At 45.8% G+C, this 18,640-nt stretch overlaps 1 protein-coding gene across 1 annotated transcript in view; it reads right to left on the bottom strand.

Moving 5' to 3' along the window:
• Positions 1–18,640, bottom strand: part of LOC311147358 (plexin-D1-like) — a 79,799-nt gene that overhangs the window by 15,507 nt on the left and 45,652 nt on the right. Inside the window, 15 exon segments of the mRNA XM_084184044.1 lie at positions 2,649–2,779; positions 3,719–3,823; positions 4,656–4,768; positions 6,523–6,550; positions 6,552–6,630; positions 7,269–7,350; positions 7,353–7,386; positions 9,170–9,319; positions 10,988–11,254; positions 11,408–11,492; positions 12,148–12,327; positions 12,736–12,875; positions 15,126–15,231; positions 18,504–18,595; positions 18,598–18,640. The exon segment at positions 18,598–18,640 is cut by the window's right edge and continues 11 nt beyond it. Of these exon segments, the coding sequence (XP_084040170.1) occupies positions 2,649–2,779; positions 3,719–3,823; positions 4,656–4,768; positions 6,523–6,550; positions 6,552–6,630; positions 7,269–7,350; positions 7,353–7,386; positions 9,170–9,319; positions 10,988–11,254; positions 11,408–11,492; positions 12,148–12,327; positions 12,736–12,875; positions 15,126–15,231; positions 18,504–18,595; positions 18,598–18,640 (1,635 nt within the window).

Here is an 18,640-nt window from a genome sequence, read left to right as displayed (position 1 = left end):
GTGAATCCATTTGACGCAATATCTGCTGATGGCATCAGCTGATGCCACCACACTCAGGTTTCCCTTCTTAACTGGCACCGCTTTACTTATGAGTGGTCTAAATGGACAGAGGGTGTGGAGGGGGTGATTTCCATAACAAAGAGCCTTTCATCCAGGAGACCAGGCAGGGGAAACATTATGGCCAAACCACTGCTGTGGTGCTTAGCCTGGAGAGGGAGGGAAGTGGTCTGGCCTCGGGTAACCTAATGTAGCAGGCATAAAACAAACGCCTGAGTTCCTAAATCCATTTTTCAGCAGAAAAGGAAGCTAGGTTGAAGATAGCTGTATCCCTGAAAACTGGATGCATCCGGTTGTTGGCAACTCTGCTAGGGTGGGCCTCGGGAATCTCCCAGGTTTTTGAGGAGCCTCCAGAACAACGTTCTGTTTTTACACTGATATGCTGAGGTGTTGTATGGAGCTGTCATATTCTACACATAAACACTTTGAACTGGGAAGAGGTGGATACATAGGATAATCAGTTAGGGCACGATTCCGACTTAGGAAATTACGCCTTTCTTACACATTTCTCAGTAGTTGATATTCAGACTTACCTTGTGCAGGTGTGTAACGGGCTTTGCAGGCGTGGTTCCCTTTCACGCGCTAAATAAATGTAATTCAACCGCTGAAAACCCTCCCACTTGCTGGCCAACATATTTTCTTGTGGAATAGGGTTGTCAGTACATTTATCTTAATTTTAAGCTATCCCTTTAAATACTGTGTACCTTTATTTAGAATTTTGGTGACAGACTAGAATACATTGAGAGAAATGGTTCAGAAAATAGGGATCAATAAAAGAAAGCCATCTAAATCTATGCATAATAGTCTCCTGACATTTACTCCTGAGGTACTGACCTGTTGCACCCTCTACAACCACTGTCATTATTATTTGACCCTGCTGGTCATCTATGAACGTTTGAACATCTTGAAGAACAATCTGGCCTTAAATGGCCATGTACTCTTATAATCTCCACCCAGCACAGCCAGAAGAGGACTGGCCACCCCTCAGAGCCTGGTTCCTCTTTAGGTTTCTTCCTAGGTAACTAACTGTAAGTCGCTCTGGATAAGAGCGTCTGCTAAATTACTAAAATGTAAAATGTAGGTTCCTGCCTTTCTAGGGAGTTTTTCCTAGCCACCGTGCTTCTACATTTGCATTGCTTGCCGTTTGGGGTTTTAGGCTGGGTTTCTGTATAAAAGGGCTTTATAAATACATTTGATTGATTGAACTGGTAGATGTCAAAATACTCTGATCTTGTAGATTATGTAGGCACATTTTAGGGTTAGGAAAGTATGTATGAATCATTAAGAAAAACTGGTTTGGAGAGCCTTTACTCACAAAATATATTGATGAATAAAAAATACATTGGTTTGATTCATCCTGAAAGTTGTCATATTCAAATTCAATCCATGAAACATTGGAAGGTGGAAAAAAGTTTACAACAGGGGTTGACCAATAGTCCTATACATCTACCCTAATTCTCACTAATCAACTAACTGTATGACAACAGTCCAGTCGTTGTAAAGCGTGCACCAGGCTCCGGGTTTAACCTGCTACGTGTGGTCTGAGTTCCATAATGATTCAAATAGGCTACATGTCCCAAATTATTGCACAACGTTAGCCTAATATGATCCACTAATGCTAGCGACCCTCAGGAACAACTTACACGGACGTGACAGAGGAAAGAAAGGTAAACTAAATGGAATAAAATGATGCAAAATGTAAGCTAAAGTGACAGTTATAAATGTATGTGAGTTTTACTGACGGTGGCTCCCGATAGTGGCTAATATTTAACATGATACAAATTGTAAAATAAAACAGAAAAAAGCCTGGGTATAGGCTATAATTAAAACATTATAAAGCGCATACATCAAATTATGAGGCCACACAATTAAAATTCGGAATAACAGCACAGCTATTTATTTTTTACATTTACGTCATTTTAGCAGACGCTCTTATCCAGAGCGACTTACAGTTAGTGAGTGCATACATTTTTTATACTTGTTTATAACCTGTTTCACTGTGGAAAATATATGTCATGTTGATTTGATTTTCAGTTTGCTTCCATATGGCTGGTTTCACATTAGTCTCCAGGGATCATAAAGAAAAATAATCTAAAACAATTGCTATATGCATTTACAATCCCCTTCTCCAAACGTATTACTAATTTACCTAGCACTTATCAATAGCTCATCCATTTTTCCACAGTGCATGGAAAATGCTGTTATTTCTATCTGAAAAAAGAAAGTAGATGCTTTTCCCACTTGGAACCGGTAGGTTTGCTCTACCTTATTCATGGTTTCCTCGCGTGCAAAGGGGATGGAATTGTGAGGGAATTAAGTCAAGGGCAGAATACAATTTATTTGTAGACACACCTCCTCCACACCTTCATTTCTTAGATCTCCACCCCTAATGAATAGCGGGTGAATAGCATGCTATTCTCATGCTTAAGTTCAAGGTCAGAATTAACATAGAGAGAAACATTCACAAAAAGGGAATAACGTTCCATTTACGTGCGCTTAACTTGGGTCGGAATCGGGCCCTTGTGCTGCAGTAGACAGTCACAGTGCTTTGGGTTTGAAGTGTGTATGGTTGTCATGATTTTCATGGTTACCTGTCGCGTACGGCAAAGTCCTTCTGTTGCTCCAGCGCGTGGACGAAGGTAACCAGGAAGTGCTTGTTGTTGAGAAGGGTGGAGAAGAGAGTTATGCCCTCTTCCATGTTAGGCTTGGCTGTGTTAGAGGGCTGGAGAGAGAAAGAGAATTAGAGGAGAGAAAAGAGAAAAGAGGGAGTTACAGTATGTGTATTTAACCAACCTGTTCAATCAGCCTCCTCCCTAACCCAAATCCACCTCATAACTCCATATGATCAGGGTATGACCACTAAAACTCATTATGCAGTTTCCACCTCTGAGCTTTTCACCTGCTCTCTCTTAATATCATCACAGTCCGCTGGTGCTTTCTAATATTGTCTTCGAAAACACTCTCAGCCTAGTTAATGAGATCATATCCTATCTAACGGTGCATCTAAGCAGTGCTCTTATAAAGTCTTCCCCCTGGACTGCAGCAATATGCTCCTGTTTTCACAGTGACAGAAGGAGAGTGGTGATAAATGGCGGCCAGTGAGATTTGGACGCTGTGGCCTGGAAAACACGGGAAGACGGTGAGGATCTGAAACACTTTATCACTCTTAGACAGGCTCCCCAGGCTGTTGACCCAAAACCATGCAGTGATGCAATAGTAGATCTCTCTCTTTCTCACACACACACACACACACACACACACACACACACACAACCAACAGAGGTGGCTGTCCTTATGGTTGCGATAGAATGTGTGTGGTGCCATTATCATTGAGATGTTGGGAAGTGTGTCAACAATCTGCCAGTGTCTGGGTGGGCTGGGGTAGTGTTTGACAAGATGAAAACTGCCTGAATCAAAAGGACTGGCAGCTGGTGAATAGGAATTAAAATGCAATGTATATACAAAACATGCACACACACACGCACAGAGTTGTGGTTTCCTTCTATAGTTACTCCTAATCAACAGCCTCACCGTGGAGACTTAATAATCAGTGTGACCCAGTTGTGAAGCAGAGGAGCGAGGAAGTAGAGGAATAGAATCAAGGCGCTGGAGGTAGAGAGGAGAATGGATAGTGGAACACTTCAGGGGGATAACTCTTTACCTGCCAGTCCTGCAGAAGGGGGTGTGTCTCAGGGAGGGCTCGTGGACCGAGGGCGTTGTTCTCATAGACGGGCTGGACCAGACTCCTCTCATAGTCTGAATACATCTGAGATAAACACACAGAGAGACAGAATCAGAGTGTGTTTTGGGGATTTTCCTTTAAATTAAGCCCCAGACAACCAGGTGTGGGCAGTTCCTTACTAATTAGTGACCTTAATTCATCAATCAAGTACAAGGGAGGAGCAAAAACCTGCACACTCGGCCCTCCATGGAATGAGTTTGACACGTGCTCTAACTGCTAAGCTCCCTGCCATGGTTAGGTTGTACTAAAGCAGGGTTCTTCAATTCCGTTCCTGGAGGGCCGAAACACTTCTGTTTTTTATTTCTACCTGGTAGTTAATTGCACTCACCTGGTGTCCCAGGTCTGAATTAGCCCCTGATTAGAAGGAGAGGATGAAAAACAGAGGTGTTTCGGCCCTCCAGGACCGGGATTGAAGAACCCTGTACTAAAGAGTGTGTGTGCATACACAAGTGTAAAAGTGTGTATGGGTGAGTACAATGTGTGCTGTCTGTAGCAGTGTGTGGGGAAAGTAAGGGAAAGTTTTCTTGTGTGAGTGCCCAGCATTGTTCTGTCTCCTTGAAACTTCATGTTAAAACATGAAACACACTGTTCTGTCTGTATCTCTGTCTGTGGAAAAACAGAGGTGCAGACAAAAAAACGATACTTCAAGGATGGATAGCACATCAGAGAGGAGAAAACACTTACCTGTAACAAATATATGTTCTCCGCTAGCGACTAAAAATATCTTGGATATGTGAAGAACTATTCAATGTAAATTGTTCCTGATCGAAAATCTCTCTCTCTAATGGTTGTAGTAAGGTGATACCCACCTTGGGGGAAGAAGGTAGGTGTGTTTGTGTGAGACTGACTGACTCACCTTTGGGAAGAAAGTGCGTGTGACAAACTGTTTGTACTCCAGGAAGGGGATTCCCTGGCTGCTGTTCAGCTCCTTAGTCAAGTCTGTCATATCTGTCTGCAGCTCTGCAAAGCCTTGAGGGATACCACAGGGTTAGAGGACAACATCTCACCACCATTCACAGAACATTTAGTCTAGAACACCTCAGACAACTCTGTCTTTTATTCCAGAACACAGGCCCAGAACCATGCATATGTCTCTACCTAGTTCTAGAACATTCTAGAACATTCTTTCACATTCTAGAATATCCCAGAATCCAGGTTTAACTACATTACATTCTAGCATGTTCTGGTATCACATGACTGTGCCAGCATATGCAGTCCAGCACGGCATGCAAGGAAATATTTACAAAACACAATCAGAGCTGCCAGATCCAATCTGAGAGCCTCCTATCAGAACCATGTGTGCTAGCAGTAAAACCCACAATAACAGTATCAGCATATCTAAACACATGGGTTTCATAGGTTCTGGTATGAGTGGATTATGTTCTGTTGTCTCGTTATTGGACATGGGAGATCTCTTTATGGACAAGCTCTTCCTTCCTCAGGATGAGAAGTTTGTTTATGTTTTATACACTAATCACCATGGAGACATTCTGTGTGACTGTGTGTGTGTGTGTGTGTGTGTGTGTGTGTGTGTGTCTCAGGCCAAAACACCCTCTTAGCATTTCCCTTCGGGATAATACATCCCATGACAAATAGTCCTTTGGTCAGGCCTGACCATCAATGACTGACTCCACAGCCAAATTCCAATGCTCTTCAGTCACACATCTTATGACTCCCACACATACCAAACTATTCTCATTCGTCTAGATCAGGGGTGTCAAACTCATTCCATGGAAGGCCTAGTGTCTGCAGGTTTTTGTTTTTTCCTTTTAATTAAGCCCTAGACAACCAGGTGTGGGGAGTTCCTTACTAATTAGTGACCTTAATTCATTAATCAAGTACACGGAAAAGACTCGGCCCTCCGTGGAATGAGTTTGACACGTGTGATCTTGATGGATGGTCCCTGCAATATGCCAATCTCTTTACTGCTACTTTCCTCCATCTCCTCCTTTCTCCCCTCTTCCCTTCTCTCCTCCCACCTGCTCCTCCCTTCTCCCCTCTTCCCTTCTCTCCTCCCACCTGCTCCTCCCTTCCCAAACCTTTCCCCCACCCCTGACACACACACCCTGATCTCACCCACACATCTGTATATGTCCTCTAACAAACCTCTCCTCCTCTTCTTTCCCTCGTCCTCCTCCCTTTCTCCTCCTCCTCTTCCCACACCTCTCCCCACAGAAACATGTCCCTGACTCCTGCCCCTATTTCTGCCTCCCTTCCTCTCACCCTCTCCATTTCTCTTTCTCTATTTATCCATCTTTATCTATCTGTCCTATAAATCTGGTCGCTCAGACTGGCCCACAGTGACCCCTCCCCTCCTCTCCCCTCCCCTCTCCTCTCACACCCCTACCGCTTCGCCCCTACAGGGTAGACACAACTGAAGCAATGTGTGACCACCATGTTTGTGTGTGTGTGTGTGTGAGTGTGAGTGAGTGATCACTACTCAGTCTGTGTGTTTTATGAGTCACGCTAACTATGCACACATCTTTCAACTGCTGCCACCACATGTACGCACAGACACAAACAAATACGTAAGTGAAGGTCCATGTTTCTGTTTTCCCTCATGTAGCCTTGGCCCAGGAACATCAGAGAACATGAGCGAGACTTCAATGGGGCGCTAATAACATCTGAGTGTAGGGAGACCTGCTGGTAGCAATAGGGATCACACAGAAACTCCTGCCTTTCTGCTAGTACAAGAGAGTGCAAGTGTGTGTGTGGTTCTGCACCTTTGCGGATCTCCTCTCTGATCTGGGAATTCCATCTCCTCCATCTGCAGGAGAGTCTTCTGCCAGTAGCGCTCCGCCCTCCGGCTCTTAGTACAGTACACCCCAGAGCTGAGAGAGAGAGGAGAGAGAGAGAGAGAGAGAGAGAGAGAGAGAGAGAGAGAGAGAGAGAGAGAGAGAGAGAGAGAGAGAGAGAGAGAGAGAGAGAGAGAGAGAGAGAGAGAGAGAGAGAGAGAGAGAGAGAGAGAGAGAGAGAGAGAGAGAGAGAGAGAGAGAGAAGAAGAAGAGGGACAAAAGAGGAATGAGGGAGAGAAACACACAGAAAGAGACATACGAGTCATTAAATAGATGTCTTTGAAGCCATATCCTGTTATCACAGGTTGACATGTTGTAATAAATCAGGACATACTCCATTTGTAAAAGATCCATACATAAACAGCTTCTGGAGAGAAATGAAAACACACACTTGTCGAAGACACACACACACACAAACACATAAAAAAAGACACACACAGACATACAACTACATGAGAACAAACATTCGCACCCACAGACACACACACAGACGTCACACACACACACACACTCACACACTGGGAGCAGTGGTAACAGTGGTGTCTTTGTGCTGTGTAGACTGGGGGAGAGAGACCCTAACCCCGGAGATCCTTTTATCTCCCTCACATCTGGAGCATCCGTCGCCAGGCTGCCCAGACATCCATCATCCCCGGCAACGTCACTAGCCCAGACACTTACCCACAGTGCACAGCAGCAGCAGGATGCAGCACACCACGATGGACACCACGATGGCCAGCTCACTACCACCCAGCTGCACTTGGCTATGATCCTCTGGAAGTTACCCACCTGCACCTAGAGAGGGGGAGAGGGGAGGGGGGAGAGACAGAGTAAAGAAAGGAGAGAGAGTGAAAGAAAGGGCGAGATGGGAGGAAAAGGAGGAAAGAGGATATAGAGGAGAGGGAGAGAACGGTGTTTAGCAGGCCCCTTTCAACATGCAAACATATGCTCTGAGGAATAGAAATGCAGACACACAATCAGACATTTTTCACATTTTAGTCATTTAGCAGATGCTCTTATCCAGAGCCACTTACAGTTAGCCAGTGCATACATTTTCATACTGGCCCCCCGTGGGATACGAACCCACAACCCTGGCGTTGCAAGCGCCATGCTCTACCAACTGAGCTACAGGGACTACAAATACACATTCAGGCTAACACGCACACACATACACACACTGGAATGTGTGTGATGGTATGAGTCAACCAGTTCAGGGTAAACAGATGTGACTGGAGGGATGACTTTCACTTCTGCTTTCTGGTTGGCCGATATGGAATCTTGGACTACAATATTCATACCCAGTCCAATCAATTTCCCTATCGCAACCTTGTTGCTAAATTCAGTATGTCTGCCTCCAGGTCCTAAAACCCCATATGCCTCTGTTCCTAGACTGAGGAGGGGTACAAGTGGTCTCTCTCTCTGCAGGGTCTCTCTCTGGTATGACTGTTTATTTCTCCAAACCATGAAAATAAAGCAAGAAAGAGTGGTGGAAAGAATGCCATTGTTCTGTGTTCATGTTTGGGTTGGGGAACAGCAGCCCAGATAAACCCTCACTCACAGCTCCCCCATACAGAGGCTCAGCTTCACTTCTGAGCCAAGGGAAAAAAAGGGAGGTAAAAATAGGTGCTAGTATGCCACTGAAAAGTCACTGAAGAAATCAAAAAGGTTGCTTTAATGCCCAGAAGCTAAGCATTTGCATACCTTTTAAACTGGGGGGAGCTAGCGCACAAAGAACACAAATATACACATTTACCGGTACACACACAAATATATAAATGCACGCACGTACGCACACGCACACACACGCACACACACACACGCACACACACACAGTCTCTCAGGAGAGATGAGGGCAGCCCAACCGTTAGTGTTTTGACATCTCGTTTGACCCCTGCCCTCTGTGTTTGTCTGCTAATTGCGTGTTTATTTATGGACATCCTGAGAGAGTTTTTTCCCTCCTACACTCCATCCCTGCCTCTCTCTCTTTCTGTGACTCACGTCTCACTGACTGTCTGTGAGGGCCATAGACTGACAGACAGACAGACTGACTGACAAACATGGCCATTCTCATCCACTGCTCTCAACTGCCTGATTTTCCCTAATAAGCCCTCTCAAAACAGGCTGAAATGAGCAACGGACAAGAGAGCGGGGGGAGAGAGAGAAAAAGAGAACGAGAGTTTGGTTGATTGAGCCCTTCTATTAGAAACAGAGACTTCTGAGACAAAACAAAAACCATGTAGACAGAAGCCCAGGGTGTGTGTGTGTGTGTGTGTGTGTGTGTGTGTGTGTGTGTGTGTGTGCATGCTGGTATGCAGCCTTCCGCACATGCTTGCGTGCCTGCACGTGTGATTCGGATGGACAGATAGACAAAAGATAGCAGATTGGTTTACTCTTTGATTAGTTTACTGTTACACCCTGTCCCCTGACCAAGAGTGGCCTGTCACGTTGCTCGTCCCTGTACTCTCATCATCGAGACGTAGTTCAATTGGTAGCTAAACCAAACTGGACATTGTTTCAAAACATTGATAATAAAGTGGTCCAAAGTAGTAGCCTTAGAATGTAATGACGTTGTACTTACGGTGACAGGCAGTTCTCCTTCACTGGAGCCCAGCGAGCCGTTGATGCTGCAGTGGAAGAGCTGGTCGTTATGGAAGCTGATGTCACATGGATAGGAGCCAATCGTTACTGAGTATTCCTCCGGCGCCAGTTCCAGATTGCTCGGTCCTTTCTGTGCCAGACCCAAACAAAAACAGCCGTCTGTCAGTCAGAGCGCTAGGGACACCATGGTCTGGCTTGGATAGGCACAGCTGACGCACAAGCACGGGCGCACACACACACGTGAGCGCACACACACACACACACTCACACACACACACGCACTTTGCAGGGAGAGCTCACAGGCCTGTCATTCAACTGTCACACTGAGTAGTCCAGTACCAAACTCATTTAGTTTCACAACATTCCTCACACACTGGGCGGGAGTTCAGCTTAAAGAATCAAACAGTAGACATGGAGAGAACACTTTCTCCAAACTGACTAACCCACTGACTGTCATGACTGACACTGTCCATCGAAACACCAGCCTCCCCTTCATCAATGCACTGTAGGAGCACTGGTCCCTTCCTCGTGTGCACCCACCCACCCACCCATCCACCAGTGGAGAATGCTGTGTGAGGAGAAGAGGAGAGGAGAGGAGAGGTTGTATGTTTATCCCCAGTGTGTTTCCTCTCTGTGATTACACCCTCAGGACCCTGTACTGTCCTGTCCCCTCTGCAGGATGCCACCCCCTGGGTCTCTGTCAACAAACACTTCCTCACACACACACACACACACACACACACACACACACACACACACACACACACACACACACACCTGCATAATGCACAGGCAGGCACACAAACATGCCTTCAAACACGTACGCACACTCAGACAAACACATGCACGAAACAATGAATTCCAAAACAGGATGAAAGCAAACAAAACCCACCCACATTCCAACAGATGTCCTTAATATAGGATCTAACCAAACAACAATCCCCATCAAACAAACACGTTCCACTCCAACCAACATTCTCTCAACCTGGTCCAGCCCACAAACATCCAACCTGGTCCACCCAAAGTGCAATCCACCTTCGTAAAGAAAACAAGAAGCAACACTGAATAGCCCATTGCCCCTCCCCCTCCTTCATCCAAGGAGACAGGGCTAAGGCAGCATTTCCTGTAAGGGCCCCATCCTTACACACACACACACACACACACACACACACACATACACACACATACACACACACACACAAGCACAAGCACAGAGGAGAGAAAGAGAGCGAGAGGGGCAGAGAGAGAGAACTCAGACCGACCATGTTCAAAGCCCAATTTCTGTAACTTTCCCTGTCTGTGTCTCTCCCTGACTGCACCCAGGGTCTGTACCGCAGCAGCACCAGTGGACATATCCAGCAGTCTTTTTATGACTGTTAGCATTAAGACCCTCAATCCTCTCTCACATATGAGGCAGTAGCTTAGTCTGCTAGAATATAGACAGGACCTCACACAAAGATGTCTGACTGAGTTTTCTGCTTAGAGGTGGTGGTCATGTCTTGTACCTTTCTTTCTGAACAGCCCGGCCTCAACTCAACACACCCCAGGTTTCAGAGGGACAGTCTTTAATCTTTTTAAAGTATTAATACAAAGACATTGAGCCATGATTCTTATTTTCAGAATGACGTGAGATTGACAGGACTGGACAGTTCCTAGAACAAGTACACTAATCTCCCTGGTCAATGGGCCTTTCAGTTCTCATCCTGCTCCACCCTCTCCCATTTGGTGGACTAGGCTGTCACTCACAAGACTCCCCACCCCCACCCTCTCCCATTGATGCGCTGGGCAGTTCACATACGTTGATGATGAGTGTGAGTGGCTCCCCAGGGTGGTGTTTGATCAGCTTCTCCTTGTTGGCAGTGAAGAACTGAGGGTCCTCCACGTACTCCAACAGGAAGTGACCTCCGTGAGGCTCCTCTTCTTCCTCCTGGCCTGGGCCGTAAAAGACAGGGCTATCTCCCGTGTAGAGGACTCCGTTCAGGAAGAACTCTACCGTGGCCTGCTGAGATTGTCTGGAGGCGGGGGAGGAGCATGTGATCATGGATGGAGGCCGCACCTTACAGGCCTAGAGAGCGACCAGGAGGATGAGAAAAAAACCATCATCACCTAGAAGTGTACACACTGTGCAGGTGTCCATTCTTCAGCTTTTGCTTCTAAGATGTTAGCTACTTCAGGAGTTGATCTCTTCACACTTGAGATGTACCCTGTTGTTACTCACCGCCTGTCCGATGTCTAGCACCTCCATAGTGACGCTCTGCACCAGGTCAAAACCCTTCCCCGTCACTGTGATGGTTCGACCGCCACTGGAACACAACCACACATGGTCAGAAACATAGAACACAGAGACACAATCACTCTGGTCAGAGACGGAGAGCACAAACTCACACGCACATAACCACATGATCAGAGACAGTTCAAAACTCACACGCACACGCTACACACTGCTACACACTACGCGCTGCACGCTGCACGCTACACGTAACACGCTGCTACACACTGCACGCTACCCGCTACACGCTACACACAGTCAAGAGTCAACACACATGCCAATCAGACGCACCGTGCCCTCCCTCAGGAGTCTGTCTCACACATGGGGTGTCATTTCAAACACACACACACACACACACGCATGCACACACACGCAAACACTGTGGAGAAGCCACAGAGCATACATCAGGAAGACATTAACTCAGTATGTCATCTCTGTGGCTGGGTGGAATACCAATCAAACCCTCCAAGAGAGTTTCTGTGGTAGAATGGAACTACAAGATCATTATAATGAGTGAAATCATATTTTCTATATGCTGTCATACTCTCAGTTGTCAACAGAACACTGGATAAATAGAATCTATGGAATGTTAGATTTATCAATTGAGCAATGCAGGACACTGACTGTTCTGTTTTCTATTGTATGTATGAGATACTGCATAATCAATGACACTGTGTGTGTGTTTGTACCTGAGGTAGCTCTTTCTGGGTTTGATGTAGCTGATGCTGGGGTTCTTCTCGTAGATGTACTGGGTGATGAGCTCAGAGCTCTGACAGGGTTTGTCTTCAAAGTCCACACACACCGACACCGCCTCAGTGTGTGTGTGCAGGGCCGCAGGCATGGTGCACTCGATGGTGTCTTCAGTTAGCCTGGAACACAAACCCATGCACACACAGGCAAACACACACACACACACACATTCATGTGCACACACACACACACACACACACACACACACACACACACACACACACGAGGACACAGACACACAAGTGACGCACAAGGACAGAAAAATACCACACAATCAGCATAATAAAACCACACACTAAGAGCTTCCATAACAAATACATCCAAGAACAAAAACACAGCCTCTGAAAAGACAACAAATGCATCAGCTGAAAAAATAACAATAACTCACACATGATATAACGAAACAACTCCACTGGACTGTCTCCTTTAGAATAACACTCAGCATCACAAAGCCTACAGATTCAGCACAACAACATATGCAAGTCCAACAGTGACGACAATGTACTGAATCCCACAGCAAGACTCACGTGAGGATGGTGCATTCCTGGGTGCCATTGACCTTGACTCTGACCTGAGAGCCAGTGTCCAGGTGCTCCCCCCTGATGGTCACCCTGGTTCCCCCAGAACGAGAGCCCTTTCTAGGCTCCATGGACAGCAGCTTGGGGACCTGGGGTGGGAGATAGGACATACAGTATGTGTTGTTATTCATGTGCCATAAGGCTACGTTGTTGTTTTGCTGTAATGTACTGTCCACATCTCCAATGCAACAATCTGCTGGTTCTGCGTCATTGTGACACTGTAATTGGATAATTCAAATAATATTCTATACCGTAGATGTCTACAGTATATAGACCATACGCTTGGTTTCCTCAGCTAAGTAAGTTGCTGAGTGTAACATATTTGAAGTTTGAAAACTTGTGGACACTGCAGCCCTGGGAAACTAAAGTTGAGTAGCCCACTCCTGCAGTTCAGTAATGTTCTGCACTGAGGCCTTATGGCCTTGCGTTCATCTCAGCCACAAATGACAGATCCCTGGGGCTAGGATATATTTTGCTATCCAGCTATGTAGCAGTACAGCAACACACACACACACACACACACATAAAACACATACACACACAGGACAGGTCCCTGGGGCTAAGACGAATATCCCTATACAGATCCACAGTTCTACAGCATCAGCATTCCGGAGACTTTCGAAGCTTCTCTCCCCTCTGTGAACCTTGCCTCCAGGGAGGACCTCTCATTCTCACTGACATGATTCACTTCCTGTGTGTGTGTGTGTGAACGGGGCAGGGGTGTCTATTGTGTGCACGTGCTTGTGTGTGTAAGGTAGAGGCAGATGTTTCCGGCCCGAGGTTTGAGGAAGGAGGTGCAGAGGAGGCGCACATCCTGTCTCCGTTTGGATCTGAACCGTTTTCCCTTTTCCTCAGAATCCCCTTCTCCCCTCTCTACTCTCTCCCTTTCTTTCCCGCACACCCTGGGGAAGCATCCCAGGAATTTGCAAGGGACAGAGAGGGCTTCTCACAACCCCTAAAAGTGTTTGTTGTTTGCATTTCAATACTCTCACATCTCCAATACTTTTATTTTTTACTGGGATCATGACTCATAGGCAGAAACCCTTTTTAAAAGTGTCTGAAATTAAAAATAAACTCCTTGTTCGTAAATATAATTAACAAAAACATAAATGTACATGCAACAATTTCAAAGATTTTACTGAGTTACAGTTCATATAACGAAATCAGTCAATTGAAATAAATTAATTAGGCCCTAATCTATCGATTTCACATGACTGGGCAGGGTGCAGCCATGGGTGGGCCTTGGAGGGCATAGGCCCATCCACTTGGCAGCCATGCCCACCCACTGGGGAGCCAGGCCCAGCCAATAAGAATGAGTTTTCCCCCACAAAGGGGCTATATTACAGAAATACTCCTCAGCAATTGTATTGTCCCCAGCACAAGGTGCAGCTTTTTGATATGCTACACCTGTCAGGTGGATGGATTATCATGGAAAATGAGAAATGCTCACTAACAGGGATGTGCACAACATTTGAAAGAAATAAGCTTTTTGTGTGTATGGAACATTTAGAGGATTTTTTTTTGCAGCTCATGAAACATGGGACCAACAGAAAGAAACAGAGGGCTTAGATGGGTATTTCCACAGGCTGTGTAGTCTTAATCCAATGGGAGACTGTGTGGGTCAGGGTCAATTAGCAGAAGAAGCAGCCAGCCTCGGCTGGTCATGAATTCAAAGAGGGGGACATTTCAACAAGCGCCATATTTGTTTTTGCTGGCACAGAGTTCTGGGTGACAATAGTGCTTAGTTGCAGTTCTAATGAACGTTTGAAGATTCCCACACCCTTGCATTCCTGAATATTAAGACGCATCTGTTAACATTCAACTGAAAAATTGGGAACACTTTCCCAGTATGAACAAGGACTGGGGAGTGGGGAGAGGGGGATGGAGAGAGAGAGAGGAGGGAGGAGAAAGAATGGAGAGATTGTGGATTTAACCCGCAAGAGACAGAGAAATACTGTAAATAAATAGGAAGAAGAAAATCGAAAGGCAGGTCAGGGAGAAGGAGAGAAAAAAAGGAGGAAGGAAGACAGAGAGGGGAAGGAACAGAGAGAGACAACGAGAGAGAGACAATGAGAGAGAGAGACAATTGGAGAGAGAGAGAGGGAGAGTGAGAGAGAGAGAGGAAGGAGAGCAGTCGAGAGAGAGAGAGAGAGAAAGGAGAGAGAGAGAGAGAGGGGAAGGAGAGCAGGAGAGAGAGACAGAGAGAGAGGAAGGAGAGAAAGAGAGAGAGGGGAAGGAGAGAGAGAGAGAGAGAGAGAGAGAGAGAGAGAGAGAGAGAGAGAGAGAGAGAGAGAGAGAGAGAGAGAGAGAGAGAGAGAGAGAGGATGGAACACACTCACCAAGTATGAGAAGGCCTCTCTGGACACCCCCATTGCTTTCTGGTTCACAGTAATTTTGACGAAATCATTTGTGGGATCAAAGGCCTCCCCAGTAACACACACCAGCCTGTAGATAGAACGCAACACTGTAAGGTGAGCAGACACACTTAATCTTAACCAACACTGACCACAATCATCGCTACTGAGAAAGTTCTGCTGGACAGCATAGCATGTTGGCAATTGCCTTTTTGGATGTGTCTGTGTCAACTGTGGATTACATATTATTTGTATTTTTCATGAGTTTCACAACTTTTAGAAAAAAGCTAAACACAGACAATACAATAGAGATCCTTAGAAGTTTCGTAATAATGTAAGTACTGGACAGTGTTGGCTAAACCCAGAGGAGGGGGACTTCAAAGCCCCCCCGGCTAGATGCTGCGAAACCCAGAGGGGCTTAACGAGCTGACTGGATGTTTGTTTTATAACCTCATGGCTCTAATTAAGCCTCATGTTGTCACACAGTACTGGGACCAGAGGGACACAGTAGGATTATCCATACAGTGATGGAGCAACAGAGAACATTATGCAAGGCCAGATCCCAGATCTGTATGTGCTTTGGCCCTGCTGTGTGTCAGTCAGAGGAGCTGGCTAAAGCACATACGGTACAGATCATGGACCAGGCTATGATCCGATGACTCCCCACAGAAATAAACAAATGGGAACCACGACCCCCCACCCCAAACCTGCATGGCTCGAAGCCCACCCCTTCACCCTCCTCTTGTTCAGCACGTGCGGACGGTTTATTTAGTCAAGTGGTTGGTTCTATAACGACCAGAAATACCTGGCAACCCAATCAGGGGTCTAGTCGCTGACTGACAGGAAGCTTGATCCTCTGAGGGTCACATGTGAGACAGGTACCCCCGAGACAGGGCAAGACAAGAAACAGGGCTGGGCTGAAGGCTGGGTATGGCTGGGTCTGAAGGGGATCAAGGAGCTCATAGAGCTGGATCAAGTCCCTGTAGTTGTTTGTGGTTTTGCAACAAGTAACTGATTGAAGCCAAATTCACAACTTTCGGACAGATTTCCACATCTGAGAGTTTAAATCTCAATGCAATGGGATCACCTCTAGGGCAAATGATACATTTTGGTAAATTAATGTGAAACCTAGCTCAGCGTAGGTCACAGATGAACCAGAGAAAAAGAAACAGCTCTAGTGAATTCCATCCAAGTCTATATTATTACAGTAGATAGATAGCTGTGGATATGAGTCACAGCATCTGGCCGGGATGATTCATGATGTAAATGTAAACTCCACAACACTCCACTTGTATGCTGACGACACAAGTGTTTACTCCTGTGCCTCTAAATGGGGAAGGCTTTTCAGTGGCTTTTGATGACAACAGAAACTTGAATTTCGTTCTGGCTGAATGCCAGAATGACTGAGTACATGGCTTTGTCTAACTTCAAAGCAGACAAATGGAGTCATTTGCAGATTTTAACTATAAATGGCCAACTGATTGAAAGGGCCCACATAAAAAAAAATACAGTTTAGTATAGAATACTACAGTACTTACTACAGAATTCTGTAGTAAACTGTAGTATATCGTAGAATACTATACTACACAATGTAGTATCCCTCGATCGTGTGTAGTGCTTAGTATATAATTCTTTAGTATACTGTAGAATACTATAGTAAACCTTACAGTATTATCTACACACAAAAAACACTGAACCCTGCCCATTCCCCTCCCCAATATCCCAGTTTGTGCCACCCATAAGTGAGAAACCTACCTAATTAGAGGCTAGTATCAATCACGCCTATCTTATTTGTCAGTCTAGTTAAGCTGACCAGGTCTGCTCAATCATTCTGCTGCCACTTGCTGCAACTGCTACTCTGCACTGGCTTTTTGCTCCTACCACCATCCCAGCCTCCACCTGTTAGGTTCTGTGTTTCTGCCATTTATTTAATCATTGTTAAATAAATGGTTAAACATGTTTCCACGTGGTGTTTTCTTTCTGAACTACAGTAATGTCCCCAAAAACAGTAAGTAAATACTACAGTATACCGTACTATACTCTGAAAAAACACTACAGTAAATACTATAGTATATACTTTTTTTTTTACTACAGAACCTCGCACTACATTCCTCCACCGCCCAGAGAGGAAATATATTGCGATCTAGCGGGTGATGTTTTGGCTACTATGAGTGATGTCTCTGGATATTTACCCAGAGAGGAGGACCAGGATAATCAGCAATGGAAGTGGTATGTGTGTGTGCATTCAGTGCGTGTGTGTATGTGTGGAGGGAGAGAAGGAAGCCAACCAGGACACTCAAGGGACATGAAAGAGTTGGCAGCTTGAACTTCTACACTTTCCCCAACAGACGTGTCCAGAGTGGGTACTGAATTGGTTACCCCTACTTAGCCTAAATTATTAATTACCTCTCTCTCTCTCTCTCTCTCTCTCTCTCTCTCTCTCTCTCTCTCTCTCTCTCTCTCTCTCTCTCTCTCTCTCTCTCTCTCTCTCTCTCTCTCTCTCTCTCTCTCTCTCTCTCTCTCTCTCTCTCTCTCTCTCTCTCTCTCTCTCTCTCTCTCTCTCTCTCTCTCTCTCTCTCTCTCACTCTCTCTCCACTCTCTCACTCTCTCTCTCTCTCTCTCACTCTCTCTCACTCTCTCACTCTCTCTCACAGCTGGAACCTCTGACCTCTCAGCACACGAACCGACACCTGTCTCAACAGCCATGGTTGTGGTGAGGTCACGCATGCAGGTGTGTGTGTGTGCATCTATTCAGTGTGTGAGCCTGCTGTCAGACACACTGGCATGTTTTGATTTGTCAGCAACACTACCTCCGAGGAGGAAAGATTTCACTGTCATAACAACTAGCTCAGGGAACCAATGAGGGACGAGCAAGCAGGGTGAGGTCATCCCCGATGTGAAATCTGATTCGCCGGGTCTGGAGTGACCTGGAGTGTGTGTGTGTGTTTGGGAGAGTGTGTAGTGACAGGTTAGACCTGCGGGTCACCCCAGCACGGTCTGCATTCTACTACAGCCTGATTGGCTCCAGTGGAGTGTGACCAGATAAACATTTCCCATCCGTGGAACATTATGGAAATCGGTATGGAAGTTTGATGTGGTCCTATAGTTACAGTGTTTCCATGGAATACTATGTGCAGGTGTCAACCCAGGGTTCTGCTGTCTCCTTGGTGATAGTGTTGTGGGCCTCGAAGTACCTCCTTTATGTGAACGGAACAGTTTAAAATGAGAAGTACCGTTCTATATTATGCTTTAATAAATTACCCCAACAGCATCATTACAAACATCCTGACACCTGTGCAAGAAGACACTGAACTAATGAATGCATCAACCAATTAATCAATGAATCATGAGACATTTACTTACTCCACAGAGACAGTGTATTGGTCAGGAAGGATTGTACATGGGAACATCCCGATGGAGACCTCCACCACCTCAGCCCTGCGCCCCATGTTTCCTACCCTGCACCCGTGAGCAGGGTACCTCCCTTCAACGGCCCACTC

The sequence above is a fragment of the Coregonus lavaretus genome, assembly GCF_964263955.1.
Source record: "Coregonus lavaretus genome assembly, chromosome: 20".
Lineage (NCBI taxonomy): Eukaryota > Metazoa > Chordata > Actinopteri > Salmoniformes > Salmonidae > Coregonus > Coregonus lavaretus.
Note: the sequence above shows the minus strand (reverse complement) of the source record. Positions and strands in the feature narration are given on the sequence as shown.